Source organism: Colius striatus, chromosome 1 (assembly GCF_028858725.1).
Source record: "Colius striatus isolate bColStr4 chromosome 1, bColStr4.1.hap1, whole genome shotgun sequence".
Classification (NCBI taxonomy): Eukaryota; Metazoa; Chordata; class Aves; order Coliiformes; family Coliidae; genus Colius; species Colius striatus.
The window spans coordinates 86,493,772-86,515,554 of record NC_084759.1 but is presented as its reverse complement, the minus strand read 5'-3'; the positions used below and the strand labels follow the sequence as shown (position 1 = coordinate 86,515,554).

The 21,783-nt window shown below is 34.5% G+C and overlaps 1 protein-coding gene across 1 annotated transcript in view; it reads left to right on the top strand.

Moving 5' to 3' along the window:
* CFAP47 (cilia and flagella associated protein 47) overlaps nucleotides 1-21,783 on the top strand; it is a 278,645-nt gene that overhangs the window by 164,585 nt on the left and 92,277 nt on the right. Inside the window, 1 exon segment of the mRNA XM_062004443.1 lies at nucleotides 16,713-16,810. Coding sequence (XP_061860427.1) covers nucleotides 16,713-16,810 — 98 coding nt within the window.

Here is a 21,783-nt window from a genome sequence, read left to right as displayed (position 1 = left end):
CTTTTCAGCATTTCTACTGAAATCACTCATTATGCTCTTCCAAAATGCTAACAATTCTGAAATGCATTGATGATTTTTTCTCCTTTTGATATAGTTAAGGAAAAACACATCTAGTGCTTGCAGTGAAAACCGTTGATGCAGCAATCCTCTTGACAAATTCCTTTTACGCTGCCTTATAGCAGGGGGAAAAAAAGAAAACAAACCAAAACTCAAACAGAAAAATGTTTGCAATGCAGATATGATGACAGGGGCTTGCCCTCTTCTAAATTGACAAGTGTTTTTAGTTCTTTCCAAAGCATATTTCTCTCTTTCAATTTCTGTTTTTTCTCATGGGAGAAACAAGGCTAAGTGGTTGCTAAGACTGAAAGTAGGATACAACTGGTCTTTCACGTAAGACTTATTGTTAGATATTCCTAAAGTACTAAAATCATAAATATTAGTCATTAATAGATACTAGATACTTCTTTCACAATCTGACTAAATGCTGTGTAACCTTCTACACTTGTCAAAATTTCCTCTCATAGTGAAGGAATTTTTTTACTCTACAATGAATTCCATGGTAAGCTAAACTGGACTTCCCTTGGGCAATTGGCCTTGTGTTGTGGACTTCTCTGTGTAGCATGTGGGCAATAGGGAGGATGCTTGGCTCAACTTCTGCTAGATAAGCTCAGCTGTCCTCATGAGTTTGATCCAACAGCTCCCCTGTAAGGAAGGGTTGAGAGTGTGATGGTGCAGTTGCTGCAAAGGCTAAGATTTTCATTGCAAATCCCCTTCTCTTCCAGAATCCCTCCCTCGCTCCAGCAGCAAGCCTTGGCACAGAGCTGGTACTTAAGCTTTCAGTGTTCCTGCCAGTGGTGATGTCTCGCAGATCTGAATGTTACAGATGCAAAATATTTGTTTGTACAACACAGGGGAATTCTGCATGTGCTGTTGTCTTATCCTGGCTGCCCTAAGCATTGCCATTATCAAAAGATTATACATCCCATTGAGTGCATCTTATGGAATGCATTTGCATTTTTATGCCATTGCCAAGTTTTTAAATTTGTTTGTACTTTAAAGACATGACATCAAAAAGATACACCTAGTTGTAAATAAGCCTTGATAAAAAAGCATAGTCAAAGTGATTAGGCCAGGCATTCATTTTGAAAAAGCCTATTTTAATAATCTTTTTAAAACTAATTTGTCTTTCAGCCAGTCTTTCAATAACAAGTGACATTTTTTTGTCTAAGTTGTCATTTTAGTTCTCATAATGTGTCTCTGACAGTGAAGTCTCTTTCCCATTTTCTTTAAAAACAACTGCTTCCAAGTAGGTTCATTGAGAAACTTGGAAAGGTAAAGATATTTGCACATGTGATCCTCCTGGACTTTCAGGCTTTAAATCTATTCCTGAGAGCTGAACATCTGTGGTAACTCACTGTGGTGTTCACATAGGGAACATAATGAACTAATATCCTTCTTCTAGCAAGCAGTAAAGGTGATTAAGTGGAAAACAGTACTGAGGATTGTGACAATTTTAAAAATAAGACTTTGCATTTATTCACAATAATTTCTTTTAAAAGATCATAAGAACAGTGTATATGGTAGTAAATGTTAGGATTTATTCAGTGTTAATAATCTCAGCTCAAGGATGACGGAGAACTTGTGGAGGGAGTCCAGTGCAGGGCCACTGAGATGATCAGGGGACTGGAACATCTCTCATACAGGAAAGGCTGAAGGATCTGGGGCTGTTTAGAAAAGAGAAGACTGAGGGGAGATTTATTAATATTTACAAATATCTAAAGGGTGGGTGTCAGGAGGTTGGGGCATCCCTTTTTTCTATAGTAGCTAGCAACGGGACAAGGGATAATGAGATGAAGCTGGAACACAAAAAGTTCCATTAAATATAAGAAAAAAACCTATTTTACTATGAGGGTGACGGAGTAGTGGCACAGGCTGCCCAGAGGGGTTGTGGAGTCTCCTTCCTTGGAGGCCTTCAAGACCCACCTGGATGTGTTCCTTTGTGACATGATCTAGGTGACCCTGCTTCTGCAGGGGGGTTGGACTAGATGATCTCAAAAGATCCCTTCCAAACCTACCATTCTATGATTCTACGATTAATGTAGTAATATGAATAATATGCCTTTAGTATATTTAAGATATAATTAGTATATCTCACAAGCGTATTTGTTTCTAGAATTACTGCCTTCCCAACAGGAATATTCTTGAAAATAATTTTGAGTTACCTACTAATACATTTTAATTATACAGTTAAACTATTTTTCAGTTTAATCTACACACTGTACGTTCAATTGTATTGTGCTCCACCCTCAGATCAGTTGGTTTTGATTGATTCTTCCTCTTCAGGGTATTAAAAAAATACAGAAGAAACATTCAAAGAAAATAATCTCTATGTAAACTACATGCATATTTGAAAATGTAAAGTACCAACCAAGGCTTGCTTTTTTTTTTGATAGCATCTTAGCATTTAGAGCTATACTTATGCTACTGCGTATGATGTTTTGGAGGTGGTTTAGCATATGCAGAGCATTAAGGATTAGACTGTTTCATCCTTTTTTCCTTTGTCAAAAAGAATGTTCAATTTTTGTTGGCTTTCTCAGTAGGTGCACTTCTGCAGTACTGCCGTCTAGTATGTGTTATGCATTTTTCTGTGCCCTTTTGAGACTCAGAACAGCTTGATTCCCCTAATAAACTATCATGTTGTTTTGAAACAATTCAGATGTAGCAAGGCTTCAAGGACCTGTGGTCCACATGGAATTTTGTGAGCGGCTGGTTTGTGTACAATTAAAAATCTGTGCAAACAAAGCATGGTAGCCCATTTAAAATTAATAAGAAAAGCAAACTGTAATTGCTCACAACATAAGGCTGCTGGTGAACCTTAGGTTACATTCACTCTTTGTGCAGCAGGTGTTTTAATATTGCTGTGCTGTGAGGAGGCTAGCAAAGCTGCATCTTCTTTAACCACATATAAGTCAGTCCATTTGTAAACCTGTACATCTGTATATTTTGGATGTTGTTGCATGTATTATTACAAATGCATATAACAGCTAATTAAAAATGTCTGTGGTATGCATATTACTTATTCTGATAGTCTGTGTAAACTACAAACTATATTATTGAGAAACACATTAATTCTGTCACGTCTGGCAGACCTCAAGTATTTGTGTATATATGGAATTTTGTGGATTAATAACCCTTTTAATAAATTCTGGAAAAATAATCCTGAGCAAAAGTAACAGGTGTAGTTGTCCTGGTTAAATGCTTAGATGTAGTCTGGACTTTTACCTGTCTCTCTAAATTTCACCTGTGAAGTGACAGGCATGACTTGCACCTTGCTGAACTGAAACTGCACAGCAGAACCACACTTAATTTTATTTTTTCCCTTCTAATCCACCCTTCAGCAAAAGGGCTAATGTGCTAGATCCAAGCATAAACCCCTACTAGTAGTCTGTGACAGAACACAGAGTCATACCAAAAATAACATCTTTGAAACAAAATAGTAATGAGCTAGGAACAGAGCAGTAGGTCTTTACAATCAATGCCCTTGCTATTAGTTTTGAGTATTTGAGATGCTATTAATCTATGTCATTGTTTTGCCTTTCCTACTTTGTCATGCTTACAAACAACTCTAAATTTGTCACACAGCCATTAGTTAATTATAAACACACATAAAGCACATAATAGTCATCAAAAAGAACACAAAGCTTTTGAGATCCCTTCCAGCCCTTAAGAGTCTGTGATTCTGTGAATATTTACCAGATCCTCACAGTTGCATAAGTATGTCTGGTGCAGAAGATAATAGGTGAGGAGAGGACAGAGGGAAGGTCCTATCAATCTCCTCTACTCATGCTATTTCAGTTGCTATGACTTGTGAAAGTATGCACTGAGACAGAAAATAAGAAAAAGGTCAAACTTTATAGCCTAATACTTAAGACAGTTTATAACTAGAGTTCAAATCAAATGTGTGATTTTTTATAAAAGTGTTTTGTAGTATGTGTTCTTTTTCTATCTGAATCTATTACATGATTCTAAATATTATGACACATTCAAATCACAGTAACGTCAATAAGATTGTCTAAGAGCAATTGCTTAGAATATCCTATTGTTTAAGGGTGAGACCAATTTCCTTCAATGTTCAATCCCTCAAGCAGAGGAAAAAAATACGTATGCATTCTTAGAGTCTGGCAGGGAAATTCAACAGTTAAACTGTTGTATAAATACAGACATAAATCTAGAGCAAAGTTTTTATATAGGAGAAAATATAAGTTCATTTTTCCATCTAATCTAATTTATTTTTTTTCATTTTCCCATCAGGCTCCCCCACAAGCATTATTGTCATAGTCCTATCACAAGTAGGGCTATACTTTCTTAACTAGACAAGTTTGCATCACGTACTACTGACACTGTCTGCCTTTGATGTTCCAAATTGTTTCTGAAGACAATTTCTGATTAGGTAATTTTAGTTCTGTAAGTAATGTTTTTTGGTAGTAAAAAAATTACATCGTCATTTTTCAATGGATAAATTTCTCTTAGATTCTCATGTACACGCAGTAGCCTGCTGCTGGAAATTCCTAAGGAGTTTTGTTTCTACGGTGGCTGCTAAATAAATGGCTTATATATAATTCTGACTTTTAATTTATCCCAGTCTATGGACATTCCTGCAGTCTTATAAATGCGGTTATGAAGTAGGTTTGCCTAACTAACCAGTAAAGGACCGCTCTTACATTTTTTACTGAGTAGGCAATAGATACTTCTTGTCCATTGCAGTGATTTATTTATTATTGTGTCTGCTGTGTCTCAAAATATTTCCTGTGGGCTTTCTCTGTGGGCACAGTAGAGTCCTAATTGTTCTTGACATACTTATGAAATTATAAATATTAAGGAATTACATTTTCCACTGTGGCAAAAGACAGATGGCATTTTATACATTGTCATCAGAGAGAGAGTATGTGTGTGCATGAAGTGTGATAGAGAGATTTGGATTTACTTTCAAGGGAGTATGTGTTAGTATGTGTTTCTGTTTATGACATTTGGCTTTTGTAGAACTTTCCTTGTGGAAGGATTTTTTGTGATCAAGTAGAAAGAAGCTTACGAAATGGTCTTGTTCTTTTGGTATAGTTTTTCCTTGTTTATCTTTTTGTGACATAACTCATTAAGCATTCCTACAGAAAATTCAGATATTCACATCTCAGTGCTCCTTTCACCCACAAATATACATTTCAGAAACAAAAAAAATGTTCAGAGTGAGTATGTTACTGTTTGTGTTGACTATTAGTACTGGAGAAAACCATCTCTGAGTTGTCAGAAAAGTCTTAGCCATTGCAGTCATAGACTGCAGCAAATTCAGTTGCTATGTGACGTTAGCGTCATCATAGTGACAGTTAACCTGAATTCAGAAGCCCTTGTGGCATTTTTGGGGGATATCCTGGTGAAGTCTTTGGCCTTTAGCATCATTTGATTTCCTTACAAAATTAAGAGTTTCTTCATTTATACTGCATTCTCTGCCTGTAGGCCCTTACTGTTCACTATAGATTGATCCAGAATCTTTCTCTCTCTCAGAAGCAATTGCAGATTAAATTCACTCAAAAGGCCAAAGTCTATTTATTCACAGTCAAATAAAAATTCTTCTTTAGAATGTTACGCCAAAGGAAGCTTAGATATTTCTATATGTAAGGTGACTCCTTCAAAAAATGTCATCACCAACTCTAAATAATGTGTTATAGCTTCTCAGAAAAATATTTGAAAACTGTTACTGTAAAAAAAAAAAAAAAAAGTGTAGCTGCTAGTGGATCCCTTTGGCTAGAAAATTCCGAACAGGAACCCAGGGAAGACAACAGGCTTGGACAATTTTGAATGGGAAAGTTAGTTTAGAAAAGGTATTAGAAAATGTCTGTATGAAATGGAAATGAAATGGAAACATATAGGCTAAAATTATTACCTTTTACTTTCTCTCTTATTAATTCTTGTCCTAAATCTCATTTGCTGCTGATTTTGCAAAAACTCAAGCTTCCATGTCTTTTTAATTTTTGAGCCATGCCTTTTATACAAGAGGAGACAAAAATTCAAACAACACTGTGAAGTGTCAAATAAAATTTACAATATGAATTCTTGTGATTGTTCATTTAATATACCTTAATGAAATCATAGAAGTATAAATATGCAAAATTAATTGTTATACTGCTCTATTATTAGCAGAAGGGTTTGGAATGGTGATATAATCTATAGTTTTTATTTCCTTTGGCCATAAAAATAATTAAAATGTATTATTGCAATATTTATATTTTCTAATATGTCACTCAATAGTGAGTTCAAACCATACAATGATTTGCATAGGATGCATGTATTAACAAATGTGTTAAGTTTTATATTTATACAGCAAGAGTCAATAGGTAAATGAGATATTGGATACTGAAATGGATCTAGCTATTGGTCACCTTGCTTTTCTATGAGCTGAGGAAATACTTTAGAAGATACTTTGTAGTGTTGTTATCTGCCCATTAAATATCACACTTCAGTTCACATCCAAAATGTGAACTGATTTGCAATGAACTGGCACACCCTTTACCTTGAAGTAACTGTCAGACTTCGTATTGCAGTTTACTGGATATTAGTTTGGCTGTCTATAGTAACCTTACATATCCACAAATATTTTTTCCTCATGACAAATATAGTGAGGATTTTTCAGACGAGAATTTTTGAAATATATTTTGAGTCCTGAGCACATGCTCGTTTATCTCCACTGTAATGTCTTTGCTTTTTCCTTTTCTATTTTACACTAAGGTATATTTATTTTGTTACATTGAACTTTTGACCTATATTTTTCCATGAAGACTAGAAAAATCTAACTCTCATGCTTCTGTTTCATCTGGTAATTTCCTACCAGTAAATTTATGGAGAGATCATGTAACATTTTATCTTTATTACTTCTTATTATGTCTCATGTTTCACAGTGGGGTTTATTAAAATCATGATTTGTAAGTGCTGAGTGGTAGATCTGATCACAAGGATTTTTCAAGCAATACTCACTTTTATATAGGTAGATGAAGAGATGAACAGGCAAAAATGTCAGCCAGTGCTACAGTGATTCCTTTGTCCAGTATGTTTAGAATCTCCAGGTCAAAGTTAACTTAGTTTGAAGTGGTATTCATTTATCAGAATTAATGTTTGCATTTATACTGGAATTTGGAAATTACCCTTGAAAAAGAATCTTGAAAGGTGTTAATTTTGCCATTTTGAGATTTTATTTGATTGGTTTTATATTGAATAATATTGAATGGTGTTTGCTTCTTTTTTTAAGGAAGATATATTTTCTAAATATGTAGACTGGATCCCTCTTCTAGAATACACATAAACATCTTTGAAAGTGATACACTACTGAATTCAGATCAGTATTGCCTACTGTACAATATGGCAATTAGTATTACATTGTTTTGAAGTGTAAAATGCATATTTTAAAACATTATATTTTTTGCTTAGGCTTCACATGATAGAATTGTAGTTGCAGTAAACTCTGCTTTTTACATAGCAGATGTTTTACAGATAGAGAAAGGAAAATGTATTCAGCATAAATGCTTTGTGTCTACTGTTGGATGTGTGCAGTACTAAATAATATGCTGGACACAGAGCCTAGTGAGACCTCACTTTTACACACATATATGGTATGTATGAAATGTGGGAAATGTGCGTATGTAAATCATTTTACAATCACTTTCTGTTGCCAATATATCACAGTCACCTGTGTTCATGTTATTTCAGACTCCAGTTTCATGAATGTTTAAAAATATAGTGCCTATTGATGACAAACTTCATAGAAAAATTGCAGTGCCATAAATAAAATAAAAGTAAGTCCTGTAGTTTTGGAGGGTTTACAAAGACATTTGTATTTTTGACAATTAGAATGAATTACAAAAAAATTATTAATGTTCCTTTTAATGTATTAAAGTAAACTTGGGTTATTTAGGAAGAACACTCCTTCTTTCATAGTGCAAGCAATATATATAGTAGTTATTGTTGAATGTTAGAAACAATTAGGGGATTGCTTTCACTAAACTTTTTGGATTTATCAGGTGTCTACACTTTATTTTTACACCAATATACCGAGAAATTAATAAGAACAATCTGATAAAATTCAGCATCTCTAAGTATGGCAGACAATATCCATGAAGTTAATGAAGGCTTGGTTGTACTTAGTGTGGAAGTACATGAATATAAATCTGTTCTTCTTGAAGATTAATGGAATTTGACTTCATAATTTGTATTTTATTGAAAATAAAAATTGCTTACATAACTTTACAATGGGTTTTGCTGAAACCTAATGAAAATCTGCCCACTTCATCGTTGTGGTGAGGATTCTGTTTCATACAGCTCATTTTGTATTTTATGGATGTGTAGAGAAATAAACATAGTTTTCCTAAAATTATCTTACTACTCTGCAGAAACACCTTAAAGAGGTCATAAAATTATACCCGGTAATAATGTCTTCTTCAGGGAACACACAGCTTTTATCCCAGAATAATGTTTCCTTTTTTGTATGTTGTTACTTTGTGTTACCTTTTTGTCTTACATTTGGAGATCCAATTCCTATTCTGTGGCAGAGCTTGGAATAGAGGTTGATCCAAATCACAATGACCTTGTTTATACAGTTCCTTTCAAAGTAAAAGAGTTATACTGAAACAGAAAATTAATTGAACTTGGCATGTTTAATGCCTTTGCATTTTCTTACCTGTGTTTCAATGAAACATTACAGTAAGACTATATTAGGGTTGTTAACATGAGTTTGTTTAATTTATTATTTTTACTATACTACTTGTATTTTGGAATAAATAATTTTTATTAGTAAATACAGAAAAAAAATTCTAATGAATGACAGTCAGGAATCACTCTGTAGGAGTGATTATACATCTGTAGGATGTATAATTTTTTGTAATTTTGACTTATTTTCACTTAGTAGATAGACATTCTCAACTTTTATTTTTATTCTCAACTGAATATTTTTATCATAATTTTTAAAGGAAACTGCATACAATGAGCCTGCTAGGGTAGGGTAGAGAGTATAAAAGTAAACTCTCTCTGGAAGTAAGCTCTCTTCTCACTGAAATCTCTTATAGGTTTATATAATAAAATCAAAGCTAAGTCATAGTTAAAGGTTTTATTAGAAATTCATCTATATTCCAGGAAATGTTTTTAAACTAGTTTCCAGGTAGCTAGATGGAGTAAATGCTTTGAATACGATTGAAGTTCTATATTAAAATGAAGATATGTGGTACTCTTGGGGCTTTTGATATTTTTTAAAGCTACTGAATTCCAAGCTGAGACATATAGAACTTTTAGGGAAATACAGCAACTGATTTTACAGTAGCTTCTAAATTCCCAAGTATTCAATTGATTCAATGACATTTGCCTCTTAAATGAAAGACTTGTGCTTCTTACTAAAGTGTAACTTTTAGGTATACATGTATACCGCCTCATAAGATCAGTTACGTGCTTGTGTGACAAAACACTGGTCTAAAACTGCGCATTGTCTTCGGTAAGCTTATTTTTAATTTGTTGTGTTGACAGTAATAGAATATGATTTGTGATTTCATACTAAAGTACATTCAACCATTGAAAGTATATTTCACTACAGCATATTACATCTAGAGAGCACAACAACTGGAGGATTGTTAAAGGCATTCTAACACACCTTAGCTGTTAAGATTAAAAAATGAAAGGTTTTACCAAGTGCCACATTTATGAGCAGGCTTCTGAGATTGAAGAATATAGTCTCCTTTTCTCCTGACTCTTTTTTCTGACTACTAGTTTGCTCTTTTGCCTGTCACAGGATATTATATTTCAATAATTTCCTTTTTCATTTCATTCAGTGACTTGTGTTTGACTAAAATAACGGTTCAAAAAAACCATTAATTACACATTGGTATGTTGTTTCAGTACGGTAAAAACTATTAGCATTCTGAAATCTTATTAATTTCTTATTTCAGTTTTTCTGAATGCAGTTTGTTGATGTTAAATCCTATGTTGAAAAGCTCTTAGTAGCCAAAAAGTTTAATTTATTAAGGTAATTTATATAGTATAACAATTTCCTCTATTTAAAAAAAAAACCCAACAAGCAAACAATCAAACTGCCCAAACCCTAACTATGACCAATTATGTTTTCTCTCTTTGAAGCAAAAGAATTATTATATGTATAAATGTCTGTATTTCATATGGTATGAAAAAGAAAATACTTAAGTATTGTTTTAAGGAAATTCTCAACTGGAAATTATCTGAGTACAACTTATTCTACTGTATCATGACTGCGTGTACATGAGCCCTGAGCTGGTTTTCACTTTTTCAGACATGTTAAAATGTTTGTCACACAGTTTACTCAAGCTGTTTACCTGGTAGGTGGTTTCTTAACATGGGTCACAGAATCACACAATGGTAGGGGTTGGAAGGGACCTCTAGAGATCATCCAGTCCAACCCCTCTGTTCAAGCAAGTCCACTCGATCAGGTCGCACAGGAACACATTCAGATGGGTTTTGAAAACCTCCAGAGAAGGAGAATCCACACCCTCTCTGGGAAGCCTGTGCCAGGGCTTCCTCACCCTCACAGTGAAATAGTTTTTCCTTAAGTTTAAATGGAACCTTTCGGGTTACAGCTTCTTTCCATTACCCCAGCCCTGTCACTAGAAACAGTATGTATGCCCCAACCTCTTGACATCCACCATTTGCCTCTCTTGCAGTCTCCTCTTCTCTAGACTAAACAGCCCCAGTTCCCACAGCCTTTCCTCACAAGGATGATGTTCCAGCCCCCTGATCATCTTGGTAGCCCTGTGCTGGACTGTCCCCAGAAGTTTTCTGTCCCTCTTGAGCTGAGGAGCCCAAAACTGGACACAGGACTACAGATGAAGCCTCATCAGGGCAGAGTAGAGAGGGAGCAGAACCTCCTTCGACCTGCTGGCCACACTCCTCTTGATGCATCCCAGGATGCCATTGGCCTTCTTGGCAATGAGGGCACATTGCTGGCTCATGTTTAATTTATAATCGAAGAGGACTCCCAGGTGTTTCTCCAGTGTATATCCTCTTAAAATGTGCAGTGCCATGCTAAACCTAGCCAGTGAATACTATTTCTGCCAAGACGTAGGAATAAAAAAAAAAAAAAAAATACTAGATTATTTTGCTCCATTCTTAAAAAAAAAAAAAATTCTTCAAGCAATTAGTGTTGCTGGCTTTTCTACTACACTGGCATAAGACATCTTTCCTATCTGTTTGGTTTCCCATCACATTCCTCATTACATGGTTTATATTGGGTTTGTACGCCTCCTTAAAAGTTACTGATGATTTTCCAACCCCCACAGAGATCCCATAGGGAATTTCAACGACCAATTTTTCCATGCTTGCTTTTAACAGCTTTGTATGACAGCATAACAGGAATGAGCAGTAATCTTTCTGTTCATTACCTGAGAATTTATAGGTCAATGCCCAGAGACAAGTAGCTTTTGGATTTTTCTAAGGGCAAGATGTTGGTAGGCAAAGGTTAAAATATGTAAATGAAAAAAAAAAAAGCCAGATAGGGTAAATGGAGAAAAAATAATAGAACTTTGGAAAAAGCTTTTAAGAATTTGAGTAATATTAACAGTTGTATGAAGTAATTGGAAGCAGGGCAGGTTGATATATGTTTATGTTCGTTGGGTTAAGAAACTGACATGTGGATGGTCAGGATTACACCTGCTTAGCATTGCAAGCCAAGCTCTTTGTTATCAAAGTACCAAGAATTCTAGTTTCATGTTAGGGAAAGTGACTGTGAATAAGATTGTGCTGAGGCATTTGGTGGAACCTAAGAGTGTGTTAATTAGGGATAACATGGTAGATATTACTTGTTCCCTTGTTCATTTTGGCAACCATTCCTCTAGGATATTCTTTAAAGCTGTTTACTAATGAAGGCTGCATGACTTATGCAATCATGCAATCTGTCCTAGTTCTTCTCCACCTTTATAATTGTAAAGTTTTCCTCATACTGGGGAACGAAAGTGGACTAGAGCCCACCATTTGATACCCTTTCCATCAGGGACAAGGAAATCACTTTTAGTAGCAATCTGTTCTGCAGGAGAAGATTGTAATAATTGTCTTTTGTTAAAAATCTTTCTGAACTTCAAGTTTATAAAGATTATACTAGTTTTACTGTGTTTCTTTACATCATTGTATAACAATTATCTATTTTGTGGGTTTTTTTATACTTTTCTTCTTTGAGTTCTTGTCTCCTTCCCTCTTTAGAATTATGTGCTTATCCTACTCTTAGACTAGATTATTCTAAATATCTCCTCTACTGAGTCTCAGCTTCATTCTTTGTTAGATCTTTGAACTAAGGTAATTATAATAATCAAATAGCATTCCTAAAGCAAACATAATTTATCTTCACATTAGAATTTAAACAGTATTTTAAAGGTATCCTAGTATTCTAAGCAATCACTTCACTATATAATCTCTAATTATATCAAATTTATTCTAATCAGTGAAAAGTTGCAATTTCTCTTGTCTGTTATTCAAACTTCAAAAACCATTTTCTCTTGCCTGTTATTCAAACTTCAAAAACCACTATATGGTCACAGAAGAAACTTCAACTTCCCATAAATTATCACAAAGATGCTTTGTGAGATGACGGTCTGATTTTTAGTTAACCAATTAAGACACGTTAATCTTCTAGACTAATAGTCGGACAGTAAAAGGCTTAATAATACTGTAAGGGCAGAATTTTTTAGAAAGCTGTGCAATAAAAATGTTTGGTGTGCAGGCCACCCCCAAAAATATAGATCATTCTACTTGTAACCTATCAGTGCCCCCCAAAGCTTCTCTGTTTATTTTCCATGGCGCATTCTTGACAGATTCCTTATGCAGTTGATTGTTTCATCCCCTGAGTGTCCATTTCATCTCACCTCTTCAGAATATTCAGTGGCTTATGATGCAAGTCTAGAGTTCCTTTCAGTGTGTGGCTCTGTACTCTTGCTAAAGATGGTAGGGTCAAAAAATGTAATTGACGTTGTGGACCTGCTTTGGTAAGGTTTGTGAGTGTCTTTTGAATATATTCCTCCAAAATTTATTTTTCCAACTGTTAATATTGTAGAATATTCCCCTGATCTCCCTCTGCTGCAATTTTTGCTTCTTGTGTTGCAAAAATGTACTGAATTTCTGACTAGTATTAGGATATTTTAATGTTTTGCATAATTTGTGTTCACATATGTCATGCTGTCTGCATAGCTTAAAAATGTGGACTAGCAGATAGGTCTGTGTGTTGCCAATAGATAGCTGATACCAAGTTAAACTAGATTTCATGAAAGATACATGCCCTGGATAAGTGCAGAGCACAATACAACTGGAGACTGAAAAAAGATCTTGTAAAAGACTAACTGTATTTTCAATATTTATGTTTTATCACTGAACTTCAAGAGAGAATGGAGACCTGTAATATCATCCCATTACTTGTTGAGAGTTTATGAAGGACATTAAGAACATTCTGAGTTAAAAGGATTTTTTACTTTTTCAAAATCCGATAGACAAAGCAGAACTGCTGGTTGATTTTTTTGCAGTTGTTACACAGGAGATGGAGATGAGAAAGTATTTCTATGAAGTAAAGTTGCCTGATTGTGAAAAGGTGTAATGACATCGTACTTTGGTGATATTAATAGTATGGAAGACTGAGCTTTAAAAATGTAAGATGTCAACAACATTAGTCATCCATTTATTAAAAATAAGCTGTTTGTGGTGCTAAAATTCTTTTGTCTTAGTTTCGGAGAAACTTGGGGGAAAAAGAATATCATTCATGGGTTAGTGGTATCTGGGTTGCCATTATAAGGCAACGATCTTCATTTGAAAAGGTGACTTTGAAGGCAGAACAAAAGACAGATTCTGAGTTTCTGCGTAATAAGAGATTGGACACCTTTTCAGAGCTTTTTTTCCTAGTGGTCACAGCTAATGTGGTTTTGATTTAACTTTTTAGAAAATTGTTTTCATTTCTGTTTCTGAAATTTGTCAAGTAACAAAAGGCTTTTGTTCAGATTCCTTCTCCGCGGACATTCAAAACCCACCTGGATGAGTTCCTGTATGGCCTACTCCAGGTGGTCCTGCTTTGGCAAGGGAGTTGGACTAGATCATCTTTCAAGGTCCCTTCCAACCCTTAAGATTCTGTGATTCTGTGAGATACAGTCTAGGACAAGTCCTAAAGAAAAGAACCGTAATCTAGCTCTGATTTAGGTGTTCCTACTAATATAATCTTCCAACCTCAATTTTACTTTAGTCTTGTCCCTCTCTATGACCTAGGTTTGATATAAAATGTAAGTCACATTCTAAATTTGTGAAAGGATCTCTAAGCCAATTATAACATCATAACCTTTTTATGTGAGAAAACCCCTGACCCTAAGCCTAAAGGGTGACCACCCTAAGTTAATAACCTCCTTGGAAGAAGAAAGTGTACAAACACTGTTTTGCAAAGAATAAGCTATTCCTCATATAATGAAAGCTAATGACTGCCTTTTTTGCATAATTTTGAGCTTTTAACATAATAAGATTGCAACATTTTCTTTATGTATTAGTTTTACAGCTTCCGCCCAAAATTAAGTGCAAATTTTCTACACTTGTAAACTAAATGTAGAGAGAGATTATCTAGAGTCAGATAAAAGAAGTTTTAATTTAAAATAATTTTCAGTGGAGTGATGAGACTAATTATCCAGATTTTTTTTTTTTTTTACCTGAGACATATGAAACAATTAGATTTATCTAGAGACATTGTTAAAAGAAGTATCAAAAACCTTATTGTAAAGAGTTTATGTGTGTTTGGATAGAATATTGTAACTAGTTTTGTATCTAGAATGAACTGAGATTAATGCTAAGCCTGAAGTGAACAATTAAAATTCTGTTAACAAAATTACAGAAAAAATCTGTGAATTTAACATTGTAGAGAAACTTACATTGTCAGGAAAACAAAAGGTTAGGTCTTTTTAGTGTAATTCTAAGATCAGGCCAGTCAAATTTGAAACATCGGAAAATAAATCATCACATATGCTTTAAGAGCTAGTCATAGAATCATAGAACCATAGAACGGTAGGGGTTGGAGTTGCTTACAAATAATTTATATGAGAAATATTTATTCTAAGTAAAAAAGGGGAAACTAAATAAATACAACATATGCTTATTAACTAATCATTTTTCAGAAACAACAGTTCTTCTCCCTCAGAGATGACTCTACGGGGGTTTGGTTACTCATGGATATTGTGCTTGCATGTGAGCCAAATGAACTCCAAATTGTGATTTATTCTGTGATAGCAGTAATGAGCTGTTTACATATTGCAAACTATTATATATTTACATATTGTAGGGAACTGGATAAAATGTCTTTTTTCATTTATATTTTGCATTCTGTAAAGTATAGTCATATTCTGTGAGAACAGCATTAAGGATACCCACTCAAAGAGAATTTATATAACTAGCCTGGAAAGGTTGTTTGTTTTTTTTAGAACCAAGAAATCAAGCTATCATAGAATCATAGAATGGTAGGGATTGGAAGGGACCTTTAAAGATCATCTAGCCCAACCCCCCTGCAGAAGCAGGGTCACCTAGATCAGGTTGCATAGGAACATGTCTTTTGCCTGTTATTTCTAAAAAACATATACATAAAGACACATCTAAAAGTGATGTTGATGTTTTATTTAGAGCTGGAATTGAATGTGATTTATTTCTTTTTATTGCTATATTAGCTCTGCAAATATTAGGTAAAAATGCTGTGGAAAGAGTGAACTTTGAATTTGAAAACATCACTTTAATTCAGCTTTTTGCTTAAGTAATCATACTTTTGATGCAAATATAAGAAGTCTTTAAAATTAAGATAAAGTATTTAAAATAAATTAATTATATTTAGCAGTACAATACCCCATCTTATTCATATACTTCTCACCCCAAAATGATCTTAGAAGTCTACAGTTTTCAGGAGACCAAGCCAAAACTTCCTTCATCGTGTAACTCAGCTGAATGGTAGGCAGCAATGTCCCAATCATGAGAGAAAAATCTTTTCGATTTTATTCTTTAATTGCACATTGCTTGTGGCTAAACTTTCAATAGTCATTGATACTAGAGCTTGGGAGAAGAGAGATAATGTGATCTGATAGGAGAATACTGATGTGCAAAATTTTGATGTGTATATTTACCTTATTTTGGAATTCTTGATCTCTTTAATACCAACTTGTTTGTTACCACGATAGCTCAGGAAATCTCTCAAAATCTAATGAAAAATGCATTGCAAGCATAAATCACTGTCTGTTCAAAGATGTATTTGAGGGTGTATTTCAGTATGCAACTGAAAATTTGGATTTGCTTAGTGACTAACTTGCAGTTTTGAATCTATGGCAGATGACTTTTTAATACAAATTATTTTGGAACATGTTTTAGCATTGTATTTGTTGAAGAAAAAAAGTTACAAATCAATGAAATTTAGAATTCTGAAACAACATGATAGTCTGGGAATCTAATTTACCTAAGTGCTATTTTCATTTTGTTTGTGTATGTATTGATTTTGTTACTTTTTTCAATCCAGACATTAAAGGATTAGATGATGCAGTTTGTTGACAGAATTAAATCAGTTAAAGATTCGTTTTGTCTCAATATGAACAATGGCTGACATTTAAGTGCAAAGTCCAAATTGAACACTTCATGAGATAATTTGTAAGACATTTTGGTTTTTTTTAACATAGGAGGAAGTTCTTCAAATTGCAAAGTGTGGTTCTCCTTAAAGATTAACAGCATACCTGCAGAACCAGAAAGAAAGATAGATGTGAAATGCAAAGCTCTGGTAAGATTACTCTAAATGGTTGTTTTTTTTTTTTCTACTGCATTAGAAGAAAAATATAATTTTTATTGTTGATCTGGCTGCTATCACAGAGGATTAATCAAGTTTATTAAGTAACCTCACATAGTCACTTTTTGAATAATAAAACTCAGTCCTTACTAAGACCTTACTTAAGATCAGTAATGTGAACTAAAATGAATACTTGAAAAAATGTGTCTTCTTTATCCTATCTGAATAACTACATTTTTATTCTGCTGACATCTGCTTCTAATTTTGGATCTCAGATGAGATTGAATTTTGTAAAAACTTCAAGCAGTTTCTGTACAATAGAGTTTTGTACCCTCCTCATGCATGCCAAATTATTGTAATTTCTATTTCATTAATCATTTGAATATATTTAATCATATTTTTATTACTAGATAAATACATATTTTCATTCTCAAAAAGAAATTATATGATGGTAGTGATTTTAGAAGAATGATTATATTAAATAACATACATTTAAAGTCATTTAAGTATTTGAAATTAAAATAAGTTTAGTATATTTGGTTAGTTGATACTAGGTTTATTCTCAAAAGATTTGTAATTTCATTTGTCTTTGAATTATACTTTATAATATTTTTATTTTCAAAGCTAATATTTTTATCTTCCCTAAATGGATTATTACTTTATCATCTAGATGCCCTACTTTCTGCATTAGTTGTAAGCAGATAAGAAATGCTGACTTTAAAATGGATGCTGGTAACACGTTCCATCAATAAAATAAAATACCGGTAGGGTATTTTGCTGCAGGAACACTTTTGCAAATAAAAACAAGTGATACAAGTACTAGGAGATTACCTGTTACAGTTGCTGAGAAGGGAGAGACATCCCCTTCATTGATCATGTCAGCATGTGTTTATGTGGTGCAAAATATTCAAGACAGTATGCATTTCTCAAAATATTTAAAATATCATTGTTTATATATCGCCTCTGGTTTGCTTCTCATTCCTTGCAGTAACCTGATTGTGAATGATATGTTGATTCCGTACGGCTGACATACAGATAATGATATTTTCAAAGTCTTGGTGTTGGGTGAACATGGTGATATGGAGAAGTCTGGTTGCTAGTAAGAAACACAAAAGCTAGATTAAAATAGTTTGTGATTTGAGACCTTGAAAAGAATAATGTATGGTTAAAATGGTAAAAGGAAAACCTAGATTTAAAGACTACTGTTGATTCTTAATGTATAGTATGTTCTCAATGTGCATTTTAACTCTGCCTATATTCTTTTGATCTCTTTTGAACTTGCAAACTCCACTTACAGTAAGATCCTGCATACTTTTACAATGTATGGGGCACTGAAATTCTTAAAACGAATAGGGATGATTCCTTTCTAGGACGATGAAGGAGATAAAGAAGGAACTGTACTTTCTCTATGGAAAAATCTCATAAAAGTACAGTTTTACTGAAGAATTTTATATATTAAACAGATCTTTTACTAAGAAATAATGCACATAGTTACTATTATGGAATTACCATTACTGAATTGACTAGTTACATTTAGGTACTTCATTTTGGATTGGGAGAGAGTTTTGTAATTTCAGTGACTGGGATTACACTAGATTATGTTTTACTGTAGACTGTCAGTGTGACATAAGTGAGAAGAAATAATACAGTTTTTGACTGCTAAAGAATGGTCACATACAAGCAGAATGTAAATAGTGCTGGTGATATTGCTATTAAAATGTTGTTCACATATCTAGTTCTCAGAGGTTAAGGATTGTATGAAATACTGGAAGAAAATTTTTAAAATTCACTAAAAGCATGGGGGACTGGAAAAGCAGACCTTGTTAAAAGAATGCTTAGTATCTCTATCAGCACAGCTTGCCAAAGAAGAAATGGAGAAGGAACGTAATCTTTCACCAAAGAATATTGAAAATATGATAGACTCTTTATTTTGCTGACTAACATGCATCAAGCACTAGTGGATAAAAATTTAGATCAGGGAATTATTTAACCTTGCATGAAATGTCCTAGTCATGAAAATAAAACACTGGAAAATCTTACTGATGAAAACAAAGTCTTATAAAGAAAAGGATTTGAAAAATCCTTCAAAAGCTGATATATTTTTAAAAAGTATAGAAACTTGGTCCATCTGCTACATCAACGAGTCAGATTTAATAAATGCGTTGGTCTCTTTTTGGCCTTAGAATCTGTCTTCTTCCTTACTGGACAGTGAAGGACTAGCAACATTTAGTTTAGAATACTAACTGCACTGCTTTTGGATAGTAGATATATCTTTATCTCATAGTCAAATGTAATATAAATTAATCCTCAGGATATCAAAAGTACTTTTTCTGTGTTGCCCAACTGATCAGACTTCTGAAGCATCAGAAACTGGCTACAGTAGAGGTAAAGTTGGCAGGACAGAGTTTTTAAATGAGCAAGATATATATTCATGTCCTATTTTTCTTAATGGTAGACATATGGCTGCAGTGACTACTGGGCTATAGAGAGTGAGGGAGCTCTCAGGGATATAGAGAGTGAGGGAGCTCTCAGGGATGTGAGGGCTGGTTGAACAGTATGGCATTATCCTGACATGTCACCTGGGTGCCACTAGTGCTAGAAACATTAACAAGACTTTGATAAATATATTTACTTGCAAATTACAGTTTTGTGTTTGAAGTTTGGCAATACTTTAGGCTCAGTCAGGCTTTTGTACATCACAAATGGGTGTGTTTGAAATTGTAATGCCTGTGACAAGTTGATAGTATATACCATATGAAAAAGAGTGGCAAGAAATATGTGTCAGTTCAAACTGACTTTAACTCTGTAGATATTCTGACTCTTCTGGATATCCTGAGGCAGTTGGCCATTAACTGGTGTTACAAAAAGAATCATCTACTGAAGAGAACAGAGAATTTTGAAGAAACAGATAGGTCTACCTAGCAGCACCGTGTAATTGACTGCCAGTGCACAAAACCAGCTAAAAGGAAATACCACAGTTTTGTCTATACACCGCTGTCCAAACTTATATGACTTTAGTTTGGCATTGTGTTACTGTCCTCTTTTAATTCTCTCAGGATTTTCTGTGCTAAGTAGTATTACATTTATTTTCACCTATCTTTCTTGTTGTTCATAATTCTGACTAGATTCATGATCTTGAATTGGAACAACACAGGATTTTCCAGTAACATTTACCTTTGCTTTGCACTGTTAATTCTGTTTGTACCACCCTTGAGATCATAGAATCATAGAACCATAGAGTGGCAGGGGTTGGAAGTGATCTCTGAAGATCATCCAGTCCACCTCCCCTGCTCAGGCAGGTCCACTTAGATCAGGGCACACAGAAGCACATCCAGGCAGGTTTTGTAAACCTCCAGAGAAGGAGACTCCACACCCTGTGCCAGGGCTCCATCACCCTCACAGGAAAGTTTCTCCTCATGTTAAAGTGGAACTTTTTGTGTTCCAGCTTATGTCTATAACCCCAAGTCCTATCACTGGGCACTACAGAAAAAAAGTGTTGCCCCATCCTCCTGACATACACCTTTCAGACACTTGTAAGTATTAACAAGTTCCCCCCTCAGTCTCCTCCAAGCTGAACAGCACCAGATTCCACAGCCTTTCCTCATAAGGAAGATGTTCCAGTTCCCTGATCATCTTAGTGGCCCTGTACTGGATTCTCTCCCGCAGTTCCCTGTCACTCTTCAACTGAGGAGCCCAGAACTGGACACAGGACTCTAGATGAGGCCTCACCAGGGCAGAGTACAGGAGGAGCAGAACTTCCCTTGACCTGCTGCCCACATTCTTCTTGATGCATCCCAGGATGCCATTGGCCTCCTTGGCCATTGCTGGATCCTGTTTAGTTTGCTGCCCATCAGGACTCCCAGATCTATCTCTGATTCCAAAATATATCTGCAGATATGAACAGATATCTGAAACAGAGATAATTTTGTTTAACTTACATTTTAAATGAAATATAATAAATTTGCTTTTTTACATTGATGCCATCAATCTCGTTATATATTACTTTTGGATTTGTTCTTTTTTTCAACCTAAAATTAAAAGTGGAGATTTAACAGTTAAAAGAATCAAACACAATTTTATTCTGCTCAAATTTTGTTAAAACTCTTTTGGCTTGTCATGGCTGAAAATGTTTATCTTATATTTTGCTAATAAACAAGATTGTGCTTAGGCTATTTAATGGAAGTAAAAATAGTGAATAAGTGTGCCATATTGAAAAAATCATTATTTTTAAGCTGTAATCTAATTTCTATTAGTTTAGTCACTGTATATAGATTACGTAAGTATTCTTGTTTGAATAGAATACTTGAAAGTGCTTCTCTGACTGAATGAAAATGTCATATTTCAGCAGGGAGAAATTCCCTACCTCCTCAAGAGAAACCTATTTTTGTTTTCCTTCTTCCAATAACAGACAAAATAATAGGGAAAATAGGAATATGAGGAATTATACTATTTCTCATCTTTATATGTATATTTTATACATACACACAAGTATATGTTAATTTATATTAAAATATACAAAGCCATCTTCTCCCCCTCTACTCTGCTGTCGAGTCCTGTGTCCAGTTCTGGGCTCCTCAGCTCAGGAGGGACAAGAGTCCAGCACAGGGCCACCAAGATGATCAGGGGACTGGTACATCTCTCATGAGGAAAGGCTGCAGGAACTGGGGCTGTTAAGTCTAGAGAAGGAGACTGACAGGGGATCTCATTAATATTTACAAATATCTAAATGATGGGTGTGAGGAGGTTGGGACATCCCTTTTTTCTGTTGTATCTAGCAACAGGACAAGGGGTAATGGGATGAAGCTGGAACACAAAAAGTTCCACTTAAACACAGAAAAAAACTATTTCACTGTGAGGGTGATGGAGCAGTGGAACAGGCTGCCCAGAGGGGTTGTGGAGTCTCCTTCCTTGGAGGTCTTCAAAACCCACCTGGACATATTCCTATGTGACCTGATCTAGGTGACCCT